The sequence below is a fragment of the Acipenser ruthenus genome, chromosome 19, assembly GCF_902713425.1.
Source record: "Acipenser ruthenus chromosome 19, fAciRut3.2 maternal haplotype, whole genome shotgun sequence".
Lineage (NCBI taxonomy): Eukaryota > Metazoa > Chordata > Actinopteri > Acipenseriformes > Acipenseridae > Acipenser > Acipenser ruthenus.
The window spans coordinates 19,729,899-19,748,245 of NC_081207.1; the positions used below are offsets into that span (position 1 = coordinate 19,729,899).

The window sequence follows — 18,347 nt, forward strand, 5'->3', positions numbered from 1 at the left end:
GAGTATGACTACTCACTGAAGAGATTTGCAGTTAGCAAAGACATGGAACTCCAGGTTTGTGTCTGCGACTGGAGCAAGGCAACAACGGTCAGGGGTTTGAAGATTCATCAAGGGAGAATGATATGCTTGAGGGAGAAGGGACAAGGGCCTTGCATTGATCAGTACTTCTTACAAAGTCAGTCAAGTCAGTTGAATGAAATCCAGCGACAGGAAGCAAACCACAGTTCGCAGGATATCAGCACCCCTGTCATAGACGTGAGGAGGACTTGCATGGATACAGCTAGTGATGAACCTAATGATCCTTGTGAACCCGGTCAGACAAACAAGCATAAGAGAGAAAAGAATCTCAACGGGCACAAGCCTGGAGTTAAATGGCCAAGAGCTTGTGAGAAAACTGTGTGGGACACAGTAAGCACAGATCTCTGCTTTGCGTTGGAAAGGTTAAGTGGAACAGTTGAAAAGAAGCTGGATAAATTTGGGGACATCATCTATGCATATGGAAGCGAGAGGTTTGGAGAAAATACAAACTATTCCTGGAAAGTCTAGACGGCAGCAGGAGATTGAATGCTTAGTTAGAGAAAGAAGACAGCTGAGGAAGCAATGGAGAAGAGCAGAACAGTGTGTTGATGCGCTAGGGAGGCAAAATAAGCTGATCCCTGGAGCCAGCATTACACTTCAGCCATCAACACCAGGCAGAAGGATATCTACATCATCATATGGAAGGAAACGCAAATGGATGGAGACACAGATGGATCACATTAGTTTACTGTAAAGCTACGTCTTAGTTGGTACTTATCTTGGTGAGAGTCGAGTTCAAATCAGCATGAAGTTTTAACATCTACTCTCGTGTAATGGAAATCATTTAATTTTTCTCTTATGCCAATTGTTCTCATGTACCGTTTCGGGTTTTAGATCTAAATGAAATGTACAAATTAGTTCCATCATGTTGCATCCCATTTTTCAGGAAAAAATAGGTTATTTTTCATAACGTTGGACTTATTAGAGAGATGATTGAACATACTTGGGACTTAAGATGGTGGTCTTAATACTGAATACAGATGTGGCCTTTGGAATAGAATAGTACTTTACATTTACATTAAAACAAACTGGCTCAGTCAGGAAATGATAGATTATTTATTAAATCAGACTAGACAACACTACTACATTATACATGTTTTACACCACAATCTTAGGCCTTTGGCCTCACCTTTCAAGATATCCCTGTACATAGACGAAGCCAAAAAGCAGGTGGAGGCGCACATCGGGGACGTAATGGATTGAGGTAAGATAGAAATCCTTTCCTTGCTGATCATTAGACGTATTGTTTATCGAAGGACAAATAAGATACTAGCTATTTGATTAATGATTTGATCTGGTATTGAAAGCGCCTAAAATATGTATGATGTTTACATAAACTGATTAAAGGTTAAAGTGAGTTCCCTGCCAGAACCACCACTTTGCTCAATTTTCTTTTTTATATATATAAAATTCCATACCCCTTCGAAAAATAATTTGTGCCATCCATAGTTGACAGCTTATTTTTTGTTTACACTTTTGCCCAAATAAAATGTACTCGAATGTTTGTGAATAGCTGTAAGGGACTTTGTTATGTATAATTACTTTAGAATTACTTTTATAGATGTTTATCCACCTTTATCTCACTGATTCCCTTGGCAGACATTCGGTGCCTTCTTCTCACTGATAAGAAGCAACTCATTAGCGTAATGGGGGAGTTGAGTGTACTCAGTATTTCTTTTCCCCAGAAGCAAACCCCTCACTCCTTCCCAGAGGAATACAAACTAATGCTGTACTCTGTGGAGTCATTCCTATCCGGCCTTGCTTCTGTTTGGAAATCCATTCTTTTTTTTCCTTATAAATGTTGCTGCTTGTAAATGTATTTTATAAGTAAAGCACAGCCGTGCTGGTGGGCACAATGCAAGCTTCCCCTCACAGCATTGTAAGCAAGAAAGTTCTCCTCAGTGCTGACCTGAACATCCCTGCTGCCTGCCATTCCATCCTGGGCCTCTACCAAGCAGAACTGGGGGTTGTGGGAAACGAGCGCTGGGGAACAGGCTGAGCTCATTTGTGATACTCGGACAGAATAAGAGAAACACCTGGAGCGCACACACTTTTATTCTGCTTTTTTTGTTAGTCACTATGACATAAAAGCTGCATCTCCCTGTTGCAAATCGGTCTCAGCCAGATCAGACAGACTTTGAGAGAGGGCTGATAGTTGGTGCTCAGTTGGCAGGTGAATCCATACCTAAGAATGCACATATGACTGATGTGCCACAGTGTGAGATGTGATTTCTGGAGAACAGACCTCCACCCCCACCTTCCCTGAAGGAATTACAGGCAGTGTATCTCTACTGACCAATTTAAACACCTTGCAAAACTTCACATTCCACTAGCACTTTTGTACAACTTAAAGCTATACAATGTCAACGTTATACAAACTCCATACAATGTGAAGCAATGTCAGACTACAGTAGTAATAGGGTATTGCTATAGTACCCATATCAACAGTAATTCTAATGCTTAGGGTTTGGGTTAGGGTAGGGTGTACTCATGTGATAAAAATCCAGTATACAGTATATTAGCTTAAAGATCTTTAAACCTGTGTGAAGAATATCTGACAAGCCTATTACTGTGCTAGATGCTTTCATGAGAGCTATGTCTTTATTGCATTATTTCTGCTGGTGCTTCATCTTTATAGATAGGCATCTGCTACTCTTGACAGCTCATTTTATTAATGCAACTGAACTCCAGCAGTTCAATACGTTTGTTTGTTTTTTTTTGCCCATGACTACAGATCTCAATATGTATGTGAATGTTTCATTTAATTGCATAGAGATGCAATTAAATATCTGATACATTTGTTTTGTTTGTTTAAATATATTCACATAAAACTATGTAATGTACAAGTTCATCCTATTATTAAACTACTGAATGTCAAAATCAAATAGGACAAGTATGATTTAACCCTCTTTAAGTAAAAAACAAATACAATAATATATTACGTATTAAACTACAAAAATATTCAAAGAATGGGAAACGACAGCTCCTTCTACTTACATAACATAACTTTGAAGAATTACCAAACCCTATGAACGCTAAACATGGGGTAATTCGAATAAAAGTTATTATTTACTCTTACAGAAAATATGACGACCTCAAAAATGCAGTAGCCAGATGTGGCTACATTTTAATACGTTTTATCCCTTGCTCAAATGTGTATAGTTACATTATTTACAAACATGTTTCACATCTTCCTGTCCTCGATTTACTAAGAACGACTCGTCAATGTGATACGTTTAAATACCAGTTATATGCATTGCATAAAACAATTAAAGACCAACTATAAATAGAACAACCAATGATTTCATTCTCGTGCGTAGTTTGTGGTGAAAACAGAAATGCATGTCTTTCTGTGAGATTGCGTTAGATGGGCACATTTTTTTTTCATCCTCTGCCAATAACCACCACAATTACCAGTTTTATAATAGGCGGCGATTTTTTTTTTTTTTAATCTGTGTCTTCGTTTTCTTCTTCCATTGTTCTAGTAAATGCAGTCGACTGCGTAGCTAAAATAGTCGAGTGAGGGTTTCTCTGCTCTGAGTCCTATTTAAACCAGAACAAGCAGGCTACTTCGTGAAACTAATGCAGCAAGTTATCATGTTTCCTCCAGCTGAAATGCTTATAGATGATTTCATGAATGGTGAATACATATGGTTTTGGCAATATGATGCGGTAACAGAAACGACAGATTTTTTAAATTATAGGTTCACATAAATTAAACTGCAATTATTTATTTTCTAAAAAGTTTCACTAAAATAATTTTATCATAATCTTTTGAAATCTCTTTAAAGGTACAAATAACAATAATAACAACAACAACAACAACAACAACAACAACAACAACAATAATAATAATAATAATAATAATACAAATTTATGGCCACAGCTGTAGGCAATAAAAAAGATGCATTGACAGGAGCGTACAGTACAGTATGTGAGAGCATTGTCACTTACCTGGAGTCCGGGTATTTGGTGAGCGTTGCCAGGCTGCTAGTGTACATGTGCCCTCCAACATCGATATGGACCGGAGCATTGGATTTAGTGAGTTGAGCCGGGAGTGGGATTCCCTGAGAAGCCAACGGGGAAACGGGGGACCGGGTCAAAGACAGACGGGACATGCTTCTTCCCTCCTGGAAGCAATTTGAAGAAGAAAAAATCAGTCAGCTGCTTTTTTTCTCCTCTGGAATGCCACTCGTACCTTTTGAGCAAAGTGTGATCTTGGTTCTTATCAGATCACTTCTATATCTGCCTGATCGCTTATTTTGCTTACAAATTATTGCCACAACTCTAATTAAGTGTATTTGCATCCTTTTCTTCGTAACACCGGAGGGGCGAATGAAATGATGCTTATTAGCGACCAAGAAAGAGAAAACGCTAGGTGTCGGCCTCAAGGCACACAAAACAATGCAAATTTCTAATTAAAGGTCGTGGGCTTATGTGTTAGACGTGAAACATCCCCTGACAAACTAATAACCAATTTATGAATTGAAATTCGGGGGCTTTTGCAAGTTTGGCTCAATAACGAGACGCCTCTAAATGATCGGCTTCCTCATAACCAGAGGCGTTGCAGTTGGTACGATACGTGTGGCTGAAACAAAAAGAAATCTATGAAGTAGATAATATTATGCACACAACAATCAAAAAAGTTTTAAGAAACAAGAGAAAAACTACTTGGACGTTGTCAAAAGCTGCAGTGCAATCTTGTGCTCAGTTTTACACAAAATCATTTTGTCTATTCACTTCATTCTTTAAACGTTTACCCTTCTGTGCCTTATTGACAGTCTGGTTTGCTTACATAACTTAAAATTAGTTATAGCTGCAAAGATGCAAGCCAAATATGTATACTTTCTGATACAACCTGCAGCAGTCAGAGGTATACAATGGCATGTGAAAACGTTGTTATTTCTATATATTGCACTGTACTACACAAATGTAAACAAATTGGACTGTCAACTTCTTTAAACATAACTGTAGGTCACAGCAGATTTAATTCAGTAGGACGGCTCAACTTATTGCTTCTATAGATTTTAATTTCTACAATACATCTATAACATAATGAAATGTAACCCTTTCTTAATTAACCATTGGAAATGTGGTTCTTATATTTAAGCTAAACAAAACAAATATTTCTTCCTGATCTCTGCCCAAAGAACCCCGGGGTGATGTACATGCAGCCCTGGAGCAACAACTGAACTTCACTGCTGTCTGATTGCAAGATGCTGCAAAACTTTCTTTTTGTTCACATCATTTGTACGTTATCCGTGCCTTCCAGTTGTGCATAATAAGCAGTGATGTCAAAACTATTTACACTACGTTTGAGCAGGAATAGGGCCTATAAAGAACCACCTCGGTGCGAGGCTCATTTGAACACAAAATGATTTTCTGTCCCATCGTGAGCGCAGTTGTTCGGTTTTCTCCGGGTGATTAAACAAGCAATGTTGCTGCTGCCTGAAATGGTTTCATCAAATCGTTCCTCCATGAAGTCGACCATTTGCTAAGCTGCTATTTTAACCGCACAAGGTAAACAGAAGGCCGTTGTTGGAGTTCCATTCAGTTCTTTGCCTGGGGCGAAGCGCCCGGAGCAGAGAATGCTGAAGGACTACAGAATTTTCCAGGGTGTGCCTTTCTGCTCGACCGGTACAGGAACACTGTTCATTCAATACGCAAGTCTGGATGATACATTTCAGACTCCGGTGAAAGAAAATACTTCAAAAGACTTAAGAACTTTTGGGCGTATGAAGCTATTCCACCGCTTCATTTGGCCCGCGGACATGGTAACCAACACTGGTGTTAATGTTGGGGGAATACAGTAGACATTAAGAACAACATGGCGCAAGGCGCTGTGAGGGAGGGGCAACCGGGGTGAAGGGCAACATGAAAAATAGAAGACAAAATAAATAGCAAGAATTAACACATGCTAAAGGTTATTACCAAACAACTACTGTTGATGCTAAGCTTCTCCATCCCAGAGGCTCTGAATATATATAATCCCCTGACAGAAATAAACATCCGAACTCGTAGAGGACCATTGACTTGTCTTTAATGAGACCAGTCTCAGCATCTGCCCCGTGACTGAGTACGGATTTCTCATTGTGTTGTTGAGGTATTTAACACTAGACGCACTAATCAGCCCTTCCACGTTCCCATGATACGAGCTGCTAAAGGCAATTTGTAGGTATGCTGCCTTCACTTTGCTTTACATCACAGACAGTTTGACTGTGATGTAAACGTGACTACAAAAGCAACAGTATAAGTTCATTTAGATTCCAGATACCCGATAGATGTTACTGTAGATGATTATGAAAACAAACAAACAAACAAAGAAACCAAACAAAAAACAAAAAGACAAATGTCATCTTTAAAAGTTTTGCTTTTCATCGAAAGGAAAGAAAATCTATACACCTTACATTTAAAACATATAGCCTACAACAATGCCAGTGCCTGGAAACGTTATTATATATTATATGTGTCCAATAAGGCAATAGCAATGCTCTGTACATTACTGGGGGGGGGGGGGGGGGAGGCAAGTGGGATCTTCCTATTGCACAATATGGCGTCTTACACATTCTGTACCCGCATATCATAAATGATGCTTTTGATCTGATGAGGAAAAAAAAAGTATCGTTTATACTCCTCCTAAATAAATAATAATAATAGAAGAACTACAATTGAACAACCTACTGTACCATTGTTTTGGAAAGGTGTTCCTACACACAGCATGTACTAACTGCAAAATTAAAGTTAAATATTAAAAAAACGAAAAACACAATTCCATTCTCGCTGGCACCAGTGCACATTGCACACAGACTATACACGGTGCTGTACTTCCCCGGGTTTTAAAATGATGCCCTTCTTATTATAAGTTCGCTTTCTTTGTCTAGTAGAAAGTACCGGTACTAACATTCTGTAGGAACTCAGAAGTTTAACGACACAACAAATCCAAGACAGATTTTATTTGTCAGCTGTTCGAAAGCTGCACAATCCCTTTTGTTGGTAACATTTCCAACAAGTTTAATTAAAACTAAAGTGCAATTCAATGAGCGAGCGTTCCACGGCTTGAATGCCCTTTTTGACACTGACAAGTTAACCCCCCCCTCACTATTTAGACTTTATTTTTTATTTAAATATATGGCAACTAGAAATGTTACATTGTTTTAAAAAAACAAAACAAGAAAAGGGTCGCTGTAGCTTTAAAGCTCCACAGAGAGCGGTAGACTACTCTCCATACCAGGCACTTTCGAAAAAAGCAACACAGGAAGCAAAGCTTCGCCCTTACCTTGTTGTACATAGAAGAAATCTCTCCTTCCTTTTCTCCGCTCGTATTTCTACAGACTTTTTAATATCAGATGGTTGGCGACTGCTTCGATTTTTTTGGAGCTTCTTCTCTTTCTTTTTGCTAAAATGAAACTGCCGAGGCTGTTATGAGAAGAAGAAAGCCAATAATCCGTCTCTAAATAACAGAGGGGAGCTAAAAACGAATTCTTGCTCAAGGCTTTCCAAACGCCTTCGGGGCAAGGATTAGGCTACAATTAACTCAACCCTACTCGCGCCCAAGCTAATTTCGCGATGAAAATGTGATATTTTTCTTGCATTTCCCAGGATACTGATGAAGACTGGACCTTTTTGGTAATCCCCACTTTTTATAAAAACAATAAATAATACTAATAATTAAACCATTATAACGGTTTTAAGTTCTCCTTTGCTGGGGGATAACGGTTTAATATTGTAGTCAGGTCACTGTCACGTCGCTCAATAGACTTACTGAAGAAAAAAGCAGATTTTAATCATTGTCATTTCGTCTGATGTAATATTTCCCCAGGCATTTTCAACTAGGCATACATTTCCAGTTCCCAAATAAGTAACGCAGAGCACGTTTCTCGCATCTCTTGTACTTTATGATTATGGAAGCGCGGTGTAACTTGTTGATAAAGTATCTATAGGAAATGCTGATGTTGAATATGCAGATCTCTATAAACAGTTTTCATGCGGCAGTGTTCTCTCTTTCCTTTCTCCCCTCGCTAATGTCTCGTATTGTAACGCCAAATTTCCTGTAGGCCATTAAAAGCAAATGACGTCTATCGACATGCATTCTGCTATTGCAGAAAGCGCCCTCACAACCTGCCTCTGGCAAAACGCGCCATTTCAATTATAGCACAGGGCTAGATGGAGATGTCTGCCATGAAGATTTCCTGTGCAGGCAGGCAGGCAGGCAGGCAGCTAGATTTGTTTTTTTGGTTGTTGTCTATATAGCTTTATTTTGTTATTACAGAAATCAAATACTACTACAACTGCCTTTTAAAAACACAAATATGTCAACATTTAAATACATCAGTTATTAATGGTCTCTAAAACACTGTGTTGTATTCCCAGCCAGACCACTAACAACAGGCACAAGTCGAACTCTACAGTGTAGCTCTGTTGTAAACTATTTTGTTTTTTGCATTTTAAGAGTTTAAAACCTGGATATGGTCCATCCAGGCTGTTAGAATAATCCCCAAACACAGTACTGTACTTTCGTTGGATTCCTGAGAATATGTTTCTTGATGTTTGGCGCCTACTAGCGGGCAAGTGATGTAAATACCAGTACAGTTTGTGAAATAAGGGAAGGTAAAATGAAGGTGAATACTGTCTAGTGGTACCAAAAAGAAATGTGTGAATGAGAAATCTTTAATAATGTCTTCGAAACGTTTGTCTAAAATCATTAATAAGTACATTTGTAGCCGTCTACCTGTACTATACACAGTGTTTAAAGTTATATAAAATTAAAGGTAGTGTACTGTTTACTTGACTTCTTTTTTTCTCCAGCGATGATATCCAGTGTGCCATTTCTAATAATACTGTAATATTAATACTAATAATGATAATAACAATAGCAATAACACTGCTCCTACTACTAGTGATATTACTACTACTACTACTACTACTACTACTACTACTACTACTACTACTACTACTAATAATAATAATAGTCAAACTCATTCTTTTCGATGGCAAGAGGAAATCTGACATTTTTTCTTGTGGTTAAATCTTTTTGTGTCTTCAGGAGTAAAAGATAGCAGGGAGACAGAGATTTTTTTTTCTCATTGAAGTAACAACCCTGCAGTTAGTTCAATTACATGAAGTATGCAGAAGATGTTGTAAATTTAAAGATTTAAATAGCTTACAAAGTTGCCTCAGGCCCCATCAGTTAATTTCCTTAATTTATGGATTCTGAAATGAAAGTGAGACTGAGAACTAGGTCATCTGAGAGATTTGCGTGCAACTAAATACGGAATATTCTTGACCACTTACCAGCACCGGTGGGCAAGGAAGTGGCTACAAGACATGGGCAGCAATGGGAAGTTTCATTAACATGGGTTCAGGTACATTTAGATTTTGCTAGCAGTAGGATTTTTCTGCTGATTTCTCTGCTACCTGGTGCACACAACACAATCTTAAATAACTACCCACACCCCTTCTCCAAACTTAAGGGCACTAAGATATATTTATCTTCAACCCTGATGTTAAACTACTGACAGCAGTCTTTTTGAGGGAGCTTCTTACTGGCTATAGAATGTGTACTGATAATAAGAAACCCCCAAAGCCCTACTGGCTCTAGTAATTTAGATATCTGTGCTCTCTATAGACGTTTATTATTTAAGTGTTTATTATTTAAGTGAGGCCTTGTGAATATTTGTATTCAATTCTGTAAAACACATTAACTAATATTTTTGATAGTGTACAGCACTACTCCAAAATATATTTCAAGTATTTGAGCAAAAGATAAACTAAAAAAGACTATGCAGTTTATATAGAAATTCCTTTATTTCAACTCTCAATCATAATAATGGTAAACTACACCATTTTACCAGTGAAAATGTTTCTGGTGATAGTGGTGGAGAATCCCTACTCCTGTATTCTTCTAGAGGGCATGGTTATTATTATTTCTTTATGATACATATTTAAAACACTTTACTAATTGTACAGTATTTGCTTTTCAGCATTGAGAGGAGTCGAAACTTAATGTTCATTTTCTTCCTCCTGAATTATTTTTCATATGGAGCTGGTAGCAGCAGGTGTCCAAGTCAGCAGTTAAATTTCATCCATGTTGGAAATGATTTCATATGCTAAATAAAGAAGCAAACTTTTACATTGGAAATCAGGGATAACATATGATTCTTTTAATGAATGCAGGAAACAATTTAATTAATACAATACATATTTAGAACCATGTGGTTATATTGCTCCCGGAACCCTTGTTTTTGTTTGTTCTACAAACCATTCTTATACGAAGCTTATATTCTGTATAATAGGTTCAATATTCTATTAATTAGAATTGTTGGTTTCATATTCAACCCATTGTATAGAGCCATCTGTTGTTCAGTGTAATAATGGTCCTTAGTAGAACCTTAACAAAATAAAGGTCCCAATGCAAGTTCACTGCGACACGAGAGACCAAACTGAGTTGTCCAACCCAACCCCACAACTTAATAAATATCCGTGAAAAGTTGTAAAACTGTAAGTTCATTGTTATCTAGTAATGTGACAGGCCTCCTATGGGAACTATTCAATAAAGAAACACATTAGAAATGAGTACAGTAATGTGTTCCATTGAGCATAACCCAGATGAGCCTTGATTTATGTTTAAGAAAAACCTTTTCATTTTTTAACAATGGGGTATTCAAGATGGAACCTGTATGTATGTGAACATGAACGAACATAGACCTACACACAGAAATAAAATTGGAGGAATTTTTTTCTTAAATATGTATTTGTAAATAATGCTCTATTATTCCATTTTAAAATAAAAGCACAAGTTGTTCCAAAAAAGAATATCAATCACATTTTCTGAGGCTTAGCAGAGGGAGCACATTTATGTAAATAAGGTGTATGCATTAATGCATGACCCTAAGAATAATTGACGAACTCTGCCTCAAGGCCTAAGGCAGGTGTCATTAACAGTCACATTATTGGCAGCTCTGAGTTACTCTTAGAGATAGGAATGTACCAACCGTAGTTCTGAACATGGACAGTATTCAATTGAGTGTCACACATGGTACAGTCCGCAAACCAACTGACATACACAAACAATAGTAAAGAAATTCTAATTAATTATTGAACACATGTTCTTAGGTATTCTATAAAGAACACTGTTTAACCCTTCTTATTCTTAAAGGTTCCATGAAGCACAGTTCTATCGCGGGTTGTATAGGGATTATATATCAACTGTGTATTATGAAACCCATGCCTTTAACTATATACAGTGCTGTGAAAAAGTATTTGCCCCCTGTCTGATTTTCTGCATTTTTGCATATATTTGACACTGAATGTTATCAGATCTTCAACCAAAACCTAATATTAGATAAAAGGGACCCTGAGTGAACAAATAACACAAAAATTTGATACATATTTCATTTATTTATTAAAGAAAGTTATGCAACACCCAATGCCTCCGTGTGAAAAAGTAATCGCCCCCTTAGACTCAATGACTAGTTACGCCACCTTTAGCAGCAATAACTGCAACCAAACGCTTCCTGTAGTTATTGATTAGTCTCTCACAGCGGCCTGGAGGAATTTTGGCCCACTCCTCCATGCAAAACTGCTTCAACTCAGTGACATTTGTGGGTTTTCGAGCATGAACTGCTCGTTTCAGGTCCTGCCACAACATCTCAACGGGGTTTAGGTCTGGACTTTGACTAGGCCATTCCAAAACTTTAAATTTCTTGTTCTTCAACCATTCTGATGTAGACTTGCTTGTGTGTTTCGGATCATTGTCTTGCTGCATGACCCAGCTGCGCTTCAGCTTTAGCTCACGGACGGATGGCCTGACATTCTCCTGTAGAATTCTCTGATACAGAGCAGAATTCATGGTTCCTTCAATGATGGCAAGGGGTCCAGGTCCTGATGCAGTAAAGCATCCCCAAACCATGACACTACCACCACCATGCTTGACCGTTGATATGAGGTTTTTACTGTGGAATGCAGTGTTTGGTTTTCGCCAGACATAACGGGGCCCATGTTGGCCAGAAAGTACCACTTTTGACTCATCTGTCCATAGAACATTGTTCCAGAACTCTTGAGGATCATCCAGGTGCTTTTTGGCAAACTTGAGACGAGCATTCATGTTACTCTTAGTGAGCAATGGTTTCCGCCTTGCTACTCTGCCATGAATCCCATTTTTGCCCAGTGTCTTTCTGATGGTGGAGTCATGAACACTGACCTTAGCCGAGGCGAGAAAGGCCTGCAGATCCCTGGATGTTGTTCTAGGATTCTTTGTGACTTCCTGGACGATTTTACGCCTTGCTCTTGGCAGGACGGCCACTCCTAGGAAGATTCACTACTGTCCCAAACTTTCTCCATTTGGACAATTTGGCTCTGACTGTGGTTCGGTGGAGCCCCAGAGCCTTAGAAATGGCTTTGTAACCCTTTCCAGACAACTTTTTTCCGGAGGTCTTCAGGAATTTCTTTTGTTCGTGGCATGATGTGCCTCTAGAACCTGTGTGCTGACAACTTCACTCTGATGGTAAGGGCCAAAGTTAGTCAGATTTATATTGGGCAGGGCTGGCCCAAATCAGGCCTGGTTGTTAACCAAAGTACTCAAACAGCTGACCCTAATTATCCCTTTAATTGGGTTGAGTTAACTAGAGGGGGCAATAACTTTTTCACACCTGAAGATTGCATGTTTGATTACCTTGCACACAAAACAAATGAAAGAAGCACCAAACGTTGGTGTCATTTTTTCTCTCAGACTCCCTCTATATACTACTACAACCCACAAAAATCTGACCAAATACAATGTGGAAAATTTGCAAAAATGCAGAAAATCAGACGGGGCAAATACTTTTTCACGGCACTGTAGAATGGCTAGATCACACACCTTTGCTTTTCTCTCTGCTATTACGGAAAATGAAATCAACATAACTGTGACTGGTCAAATGAAAATATGAGTACCTATGCCATTATGATCAAAAGTCATTATGATCACCTCTTTAAGTTTAACAGGATAAAGATCAGTTTAATCATTTACACCGTTTCATAAAATAAAATGTTTTTTATGACATTAATTTTGTTCATTAAAACATTTAATATACCATGCACAATGATTCCAGTGATTTGATATTAAAATATGACAGAATACAGAAATGCAGTACATATAAAACAATGTCATTAGTCTAATCAATTTGCCAATGGTTGTATGCTCTAAAAAATAGTTAAATGTACACGTGCAAAGGCAAATTGTGTTAATATAAAATGAGAAAGAAACTACTCGCTTCAACTAGCTATAGTGATAGAATTTCATTTTAAAAGGTTAAACAGAAATTATGATTTGTAAATAGATGGTAACATTTTGAATTAAAACATGAATTTAGAATCCATATTATTTCCAATGATACACAATATACACTACCGGTCAAAAGTTTTAGAACACCTCCATTTTTCCAGTTTTTATTGAAATTTACACAGTTTAATGTCTCAGTGTACTCTGAAATTAAAGCATAGAACAAATAAACAATTGGAGATAAAAAGAAATCATGGAATCGTTTTGTTTAACAAAATTTCATCTAAATTTTTGACTCATCAAAGTAGCCACCTTTTGCAGATATAACAGCCGAACACACTCGTGGCATTCTTTCTACAATTGGAATCAAATATTGTTCGGAAAGTTCTTCCCAACACCGTTGCAGAAGTTCCCACAAATGTGTTGCACTTGTAGGTTGCTTTGCTTTCACCCTTCTGTCCAGTTCATCCCAAACCAGCTCAATGGGGTTTAAGTCTGGAGACTGTGCTGGCCATTCCATGATTTGAAGCCTACCGTCTTGTTCTTTTCTTCTAAGGTAGTTCTGACATAGCCTGGAGGTATGTTTTGGGTCATTATCTTGCTGTAGGATGAACCCTTGACCAACTAGGCGTATACCTGAGGGTATTGCATGGCGCTGCAAAATGCTGTGGTAGCAGTTTTGGTTCAGGGTGCCACTCACTCTGTGCAAGTCGCCGACTCTGGAAAAAGCAAAAGAGCCCCAGACCATCAGGCTTCCTCCTCCATGTTTGACAGTTGGTGTCACACACCGAGGAACCATCCTTTCGCCTACTCGACGGCGTACAAAAACCCTGCGTGATGAACCGAAGATTTCAAATTTTGATTCATCGGTCCATAAGACCTTCTTCCAGTCTTCAGTAGTCCACTGGCGTACTTCATGGCCCAGGCAAGCCTCTTTTTCTTATTTTGCCATCTTAGCAATGGCTTTCTTACTGCCACTCGACCTGTCAAACCTGCAGCTCGAAGTCTTCTCTTCACAGTTGAAACTGAGACTTGCTTACTTCGACCAGTGTTAAGCTGTTCTTTAAGCTGTTGTCCTGTGAGCCGCCTATCACGCAAGCTGTTGACTCTCAGAAACATGTCTTCTGATTCTGTTTGTGGCTTTGGGTCTGCCAGACCTCTTCCTGTCAGAGTTTCCTCCAGTTTCCAAGTGCCTTTTGATGGTGTAGGAAACTGTACTCACTGACACCTTGGCTTTCTTTGCAATTTCTCTAAAGGAAAGACCTACACTTTTAAGGGTTATAATGGTCTGTCTGTCTTTGTTAATTGCCTTTTTCTCGCCATTATGAGAGCAATATACTACTTCCTGCAGTACAATACTGTCCAAATAATGCTTAAGAGGGTGTAGTAACACAGTCTGTTCCAACACTGCTTTTATACAGACAGAGGGTTTGTAAGTAATCAACAAAAGTTGGGACACCTGTAGGAATTGTTAGCATCAACTTTCAAGGCTTAATTTACTTTCATTGCTGCAGAACAGCTGTAACCATTACTTGTTCCCTGAAAAAGGCCTTTTTGTATAACTCTGAAATGTACATTATTTTTCAGTTTTTGGTAACTGGAAAAATGGGGGTGTTCTAAAACTTTTGACTGGTAGTGTATATATTACATAGTGGGTACTGTCAACTACAAGTAACTGAACAATTACAGGTAAACTCAACCAGTGTAATGTATTGTCTGAGGGTTAGGGTTTTTTGCACATTGATTTCCAAAAGACAAAAACAAGTGTTTAAAGTCTTTTACTTCATTGTTGAGCAGACCATTGATTGCTACCAATTGATTATTTTGAAGAAAGTTCAAATTTTTCAGGGAGGAACAAAATAATTTTACTGTCATGATTAAAACCAACATGAAACTATTCAGAAACAATCATTGAACTGCTTCTTGCAACTTAAGTTTCTTCTAAGTTTTTACCATCAAAATGGTCTCATGTACCTTTGCCTTTGCACTTGCTTCAAGGTCAAATCTTGACAATCAGAATCAACCTTTCCTCCTCCCCATCTTCACAACCACACCACAAACTATTGTTCATTATGGCTTCAACCCCAGTGGTCTATGTAGAAACTTAAATGACAAACTTTCTGACTAAGTATTTCTGAATGTCTACAATTACTTACCACAAGTAGCTTCAAATGTATTCAGTGTCTTACTCAAATCACCTGGAAAACGGCCTCCCTTCTTGGTTACACCCAGAACTAACCATAAGTGTATACCTACCTCGCCACCTGCTGGACAATCAGTGCATATAGTGTTGGAAGAAGACACGAGGAAACCCTGCCAATTATACTGAAGTATAGCAAACTCTTTCCAATGGTTTGATGAGCATGTTTTAAGCCCTCAAATTTTATTTTGTGAAATGAGTGTCTGACCCCCACTTTGTATGAGACACGCTACATACAGTATTTAAAAAAACTTCCAGGCCTAATTAAAAGAAAACTGCCAAGCGGTGGTCCACATAGGTATCTGGAGTTGACATGTCATAGACTGCAAGTTTTAATAGGCAATACGTGACCATTCCTCTACGATTCCAAAATAAGCCCACAAAAGTGATGTAACTGCTCCTTGTGAAATGTAAGTTATTTCTGCAGTCTTACACTGGCCAGTTGAACTCCAGGCAGATCTGTTGTCTTGCCTATGTGTGACTAAAATAAGAGCGACAGGCCATTTAAATAAAACTCTGCTATATATATTTGTCAAAGGAAACATTTGTAAGCACCAAAAAGGAAAGGTCCCAATGAGTTAGTTGGCAGGTGGGATAGAGTCAAGTCCTGGTGGGGTCTGCTATAGGAGAGAGGAAATAGAAAAATGTAAAAAAACTGGTGAACCAAATCTCAGGAGAAACTTCATCTTAGAGGTTGAGGCCTCTTGAAGTTCTGGGGGGAAAAAAATACACATTGAACCATAAAGACTCTGCTCTTAGAAAACAGTCAAGACCAAAGCTAACCTTCATAACATAACAGCATAAATATTCTGCTGCATAACCAAAGCTACACATAAATAGTTTTTCTTACCCCTCTATTATTATTATTATTATTATTATTATTATTATTATTATTAGTAGTAGTAGTAGTAGTAGTAGTAGTAGTAGTAGTAGTAGTAGTAGTAGTAGTAGTAATAATAATAATAATAATAATAATAATAATAATAATAATAATAATAAATAAAACTTATCACATCTTCATTCTTTCCAAGCTCCCACTTCAAAGCAGATTACAGCTACCTTGGATACCAAAATAATTACTTTTAATTGTTTAATAGCGCTCAGTGGCAATGGGTTTCAACATGCATGCGAGCACAGTCACACAGGACAATGAAAACCAAGAGATCAGGGTAGGAGGCTGCTCAGCTCCTTCGTTTGCTTGTGTGATTATAGGCGCTTCCAAGGGGATTATCTCTTTAGGGTTTTGTTAACTGATGTGGAGGAAATCTCACTTATTAAAGCTCTGGAACTAGAACAGACACATTATGGTTATTTGTTTAAACAAAATCCAAGTGATGGAAACCTAGGATTTAAAATCTATTAGAAATAGAAATCTTGGTAGTACTTTAGATTACAGCACATACGACTATGATCTTACTTGGTAACTACTGGCGGATAAACTGTGTGATCATATAAAAATAGCACATATCATGCTGTTACCATGTAACCACATCAGTAACAATATGTTGTTTGAAAGCCAATTTCTATGGAATTTCACAGTTGTTTGTGAAGGGTGAAAGGCTTTGATCTTCATTTAAAGTGATTCTCCAAGTTGAGAATAATGCATAACAGAAAGTAGATCTGAATACACTACACAACACACGGAGTCAGTGTTATAAGTCAATTAAAGACAAACTACTGCTCTTACAAGGTAAGTATTAACAAATGGTCATTACTACTGTGTACACAGAACAGATAAGTTCTTAATGGTAAGTATTGGTAACTATGTTACTACAATATACAGAACAGAAAGTACTGCTTTTAAAAAGTACCAGTAAGCTACTAAGACCAAAAGGGTAGCAGGAACCATAGTTATAAATACAGCTATTAATGCAATGTAATCTACCAAAATCTTTTGGTGCTTTATTTCCATTTGGGATTTATAGATTTGATCAAATCCAATGGATATAACATATATACAGAGTTGCTTCCTACTGCCTAGGACACATGGTTGGGCTGCAGCTCGACCATTAAAGTGATACTGCAGTACATCAGAAGAAAGCAATTAGGCAGTGGCTAATCGCAAGGCAGTTGCTTTAATGGCAAACGTTGCTAGTGTTAATATGAAGTGAGAACATAGTTTTAAATCATGGTTACTATACTTATTTGATTTCCTTTAAGTTACTATTAATTGTATTTCTTACATTCACTGAGACAAAGTGTTAAAGGGGAATGGGTTATTGGTTACACTGTGGTGTAGCAGCTGTACCTAGAGAGAAAACATCTTTGAGGGTTCAAAAGAAGCCACAGGGGTGCTTTTAACTTTTGAGTTTTAAAAAGACACCAGTTTTACTTTTTCATATCGAACACCAATATATATATATATATATATATATATATATATATATATATATATATATATATATATATATAGTGACAACTCTGGTGCTGTTGGACAGAGTATCAGTCTTATTCAGAACTTTTAGCCCCGTCCTCTAGTGTAAAAGAAGATGTCAATCGTAGTATTTGTTGTTTAAACAGGTCAGTGCCTGTATCTTTATTCACAAAACTTTAACAAAACAGCAAACAAACAAAACAAAAGCCTAGCTCCGTCTTGGAGTTACTAACTAAACTGTGATGGTTCACTATCTAACAACCGGGCAGCTAAGCTGCTTACCGGCTTCTTCAAAACAACAAAAAAAACCTTATATGGATTCAATATATAATGGTTACCTTTATAGACATTTCCAGGAGGACCTTTCAACACCTCAGCTTCTGTCTAGCACCCAACGAGAGAGACCTGAACAGGGTTTTTAGCCCTGCTTAAATATC

General features: G+C 37.8%; 1 protein-coding gene across 2 annotated transcripts in view; it reads right to left on the reverse strand.

Moving 5' to 3' along the window:
- The window catches only part of LOC117424297 (BTB/POZ domain-containing protein kctd15), a 33,769-nt gene extending 25,260 nt beyond the window's left edge, over positions 1-8,509 (reverse strand). Inside the window, exons 1-2 of one of the 2 annotated variants that reach the window (XM_034040517.3) lie at positions 7,355-8,509; positions 4,033-4,208 (exon numbers count right to left, since the gene is read on the reverse strand). In XM_034040517.3, coding sequence (XP_033896408.1) covers positions 4,033-4,208; positions 7,355-7,366 — 188 coding nt within the window. In that variant the 5' untranslated portion in view covers positions 7,367-8,509. Of the gene's footprint in view, positions 1-4,032; positions 4,209-5,424; positions 5,852-7,354 lie in introns of those variants that run through there. The other variant, XM_058992575.1, reaches the window with a different exon arrangement.
- Positions 8,510-18,347: the final 9,838 nt, after the last annotated feature.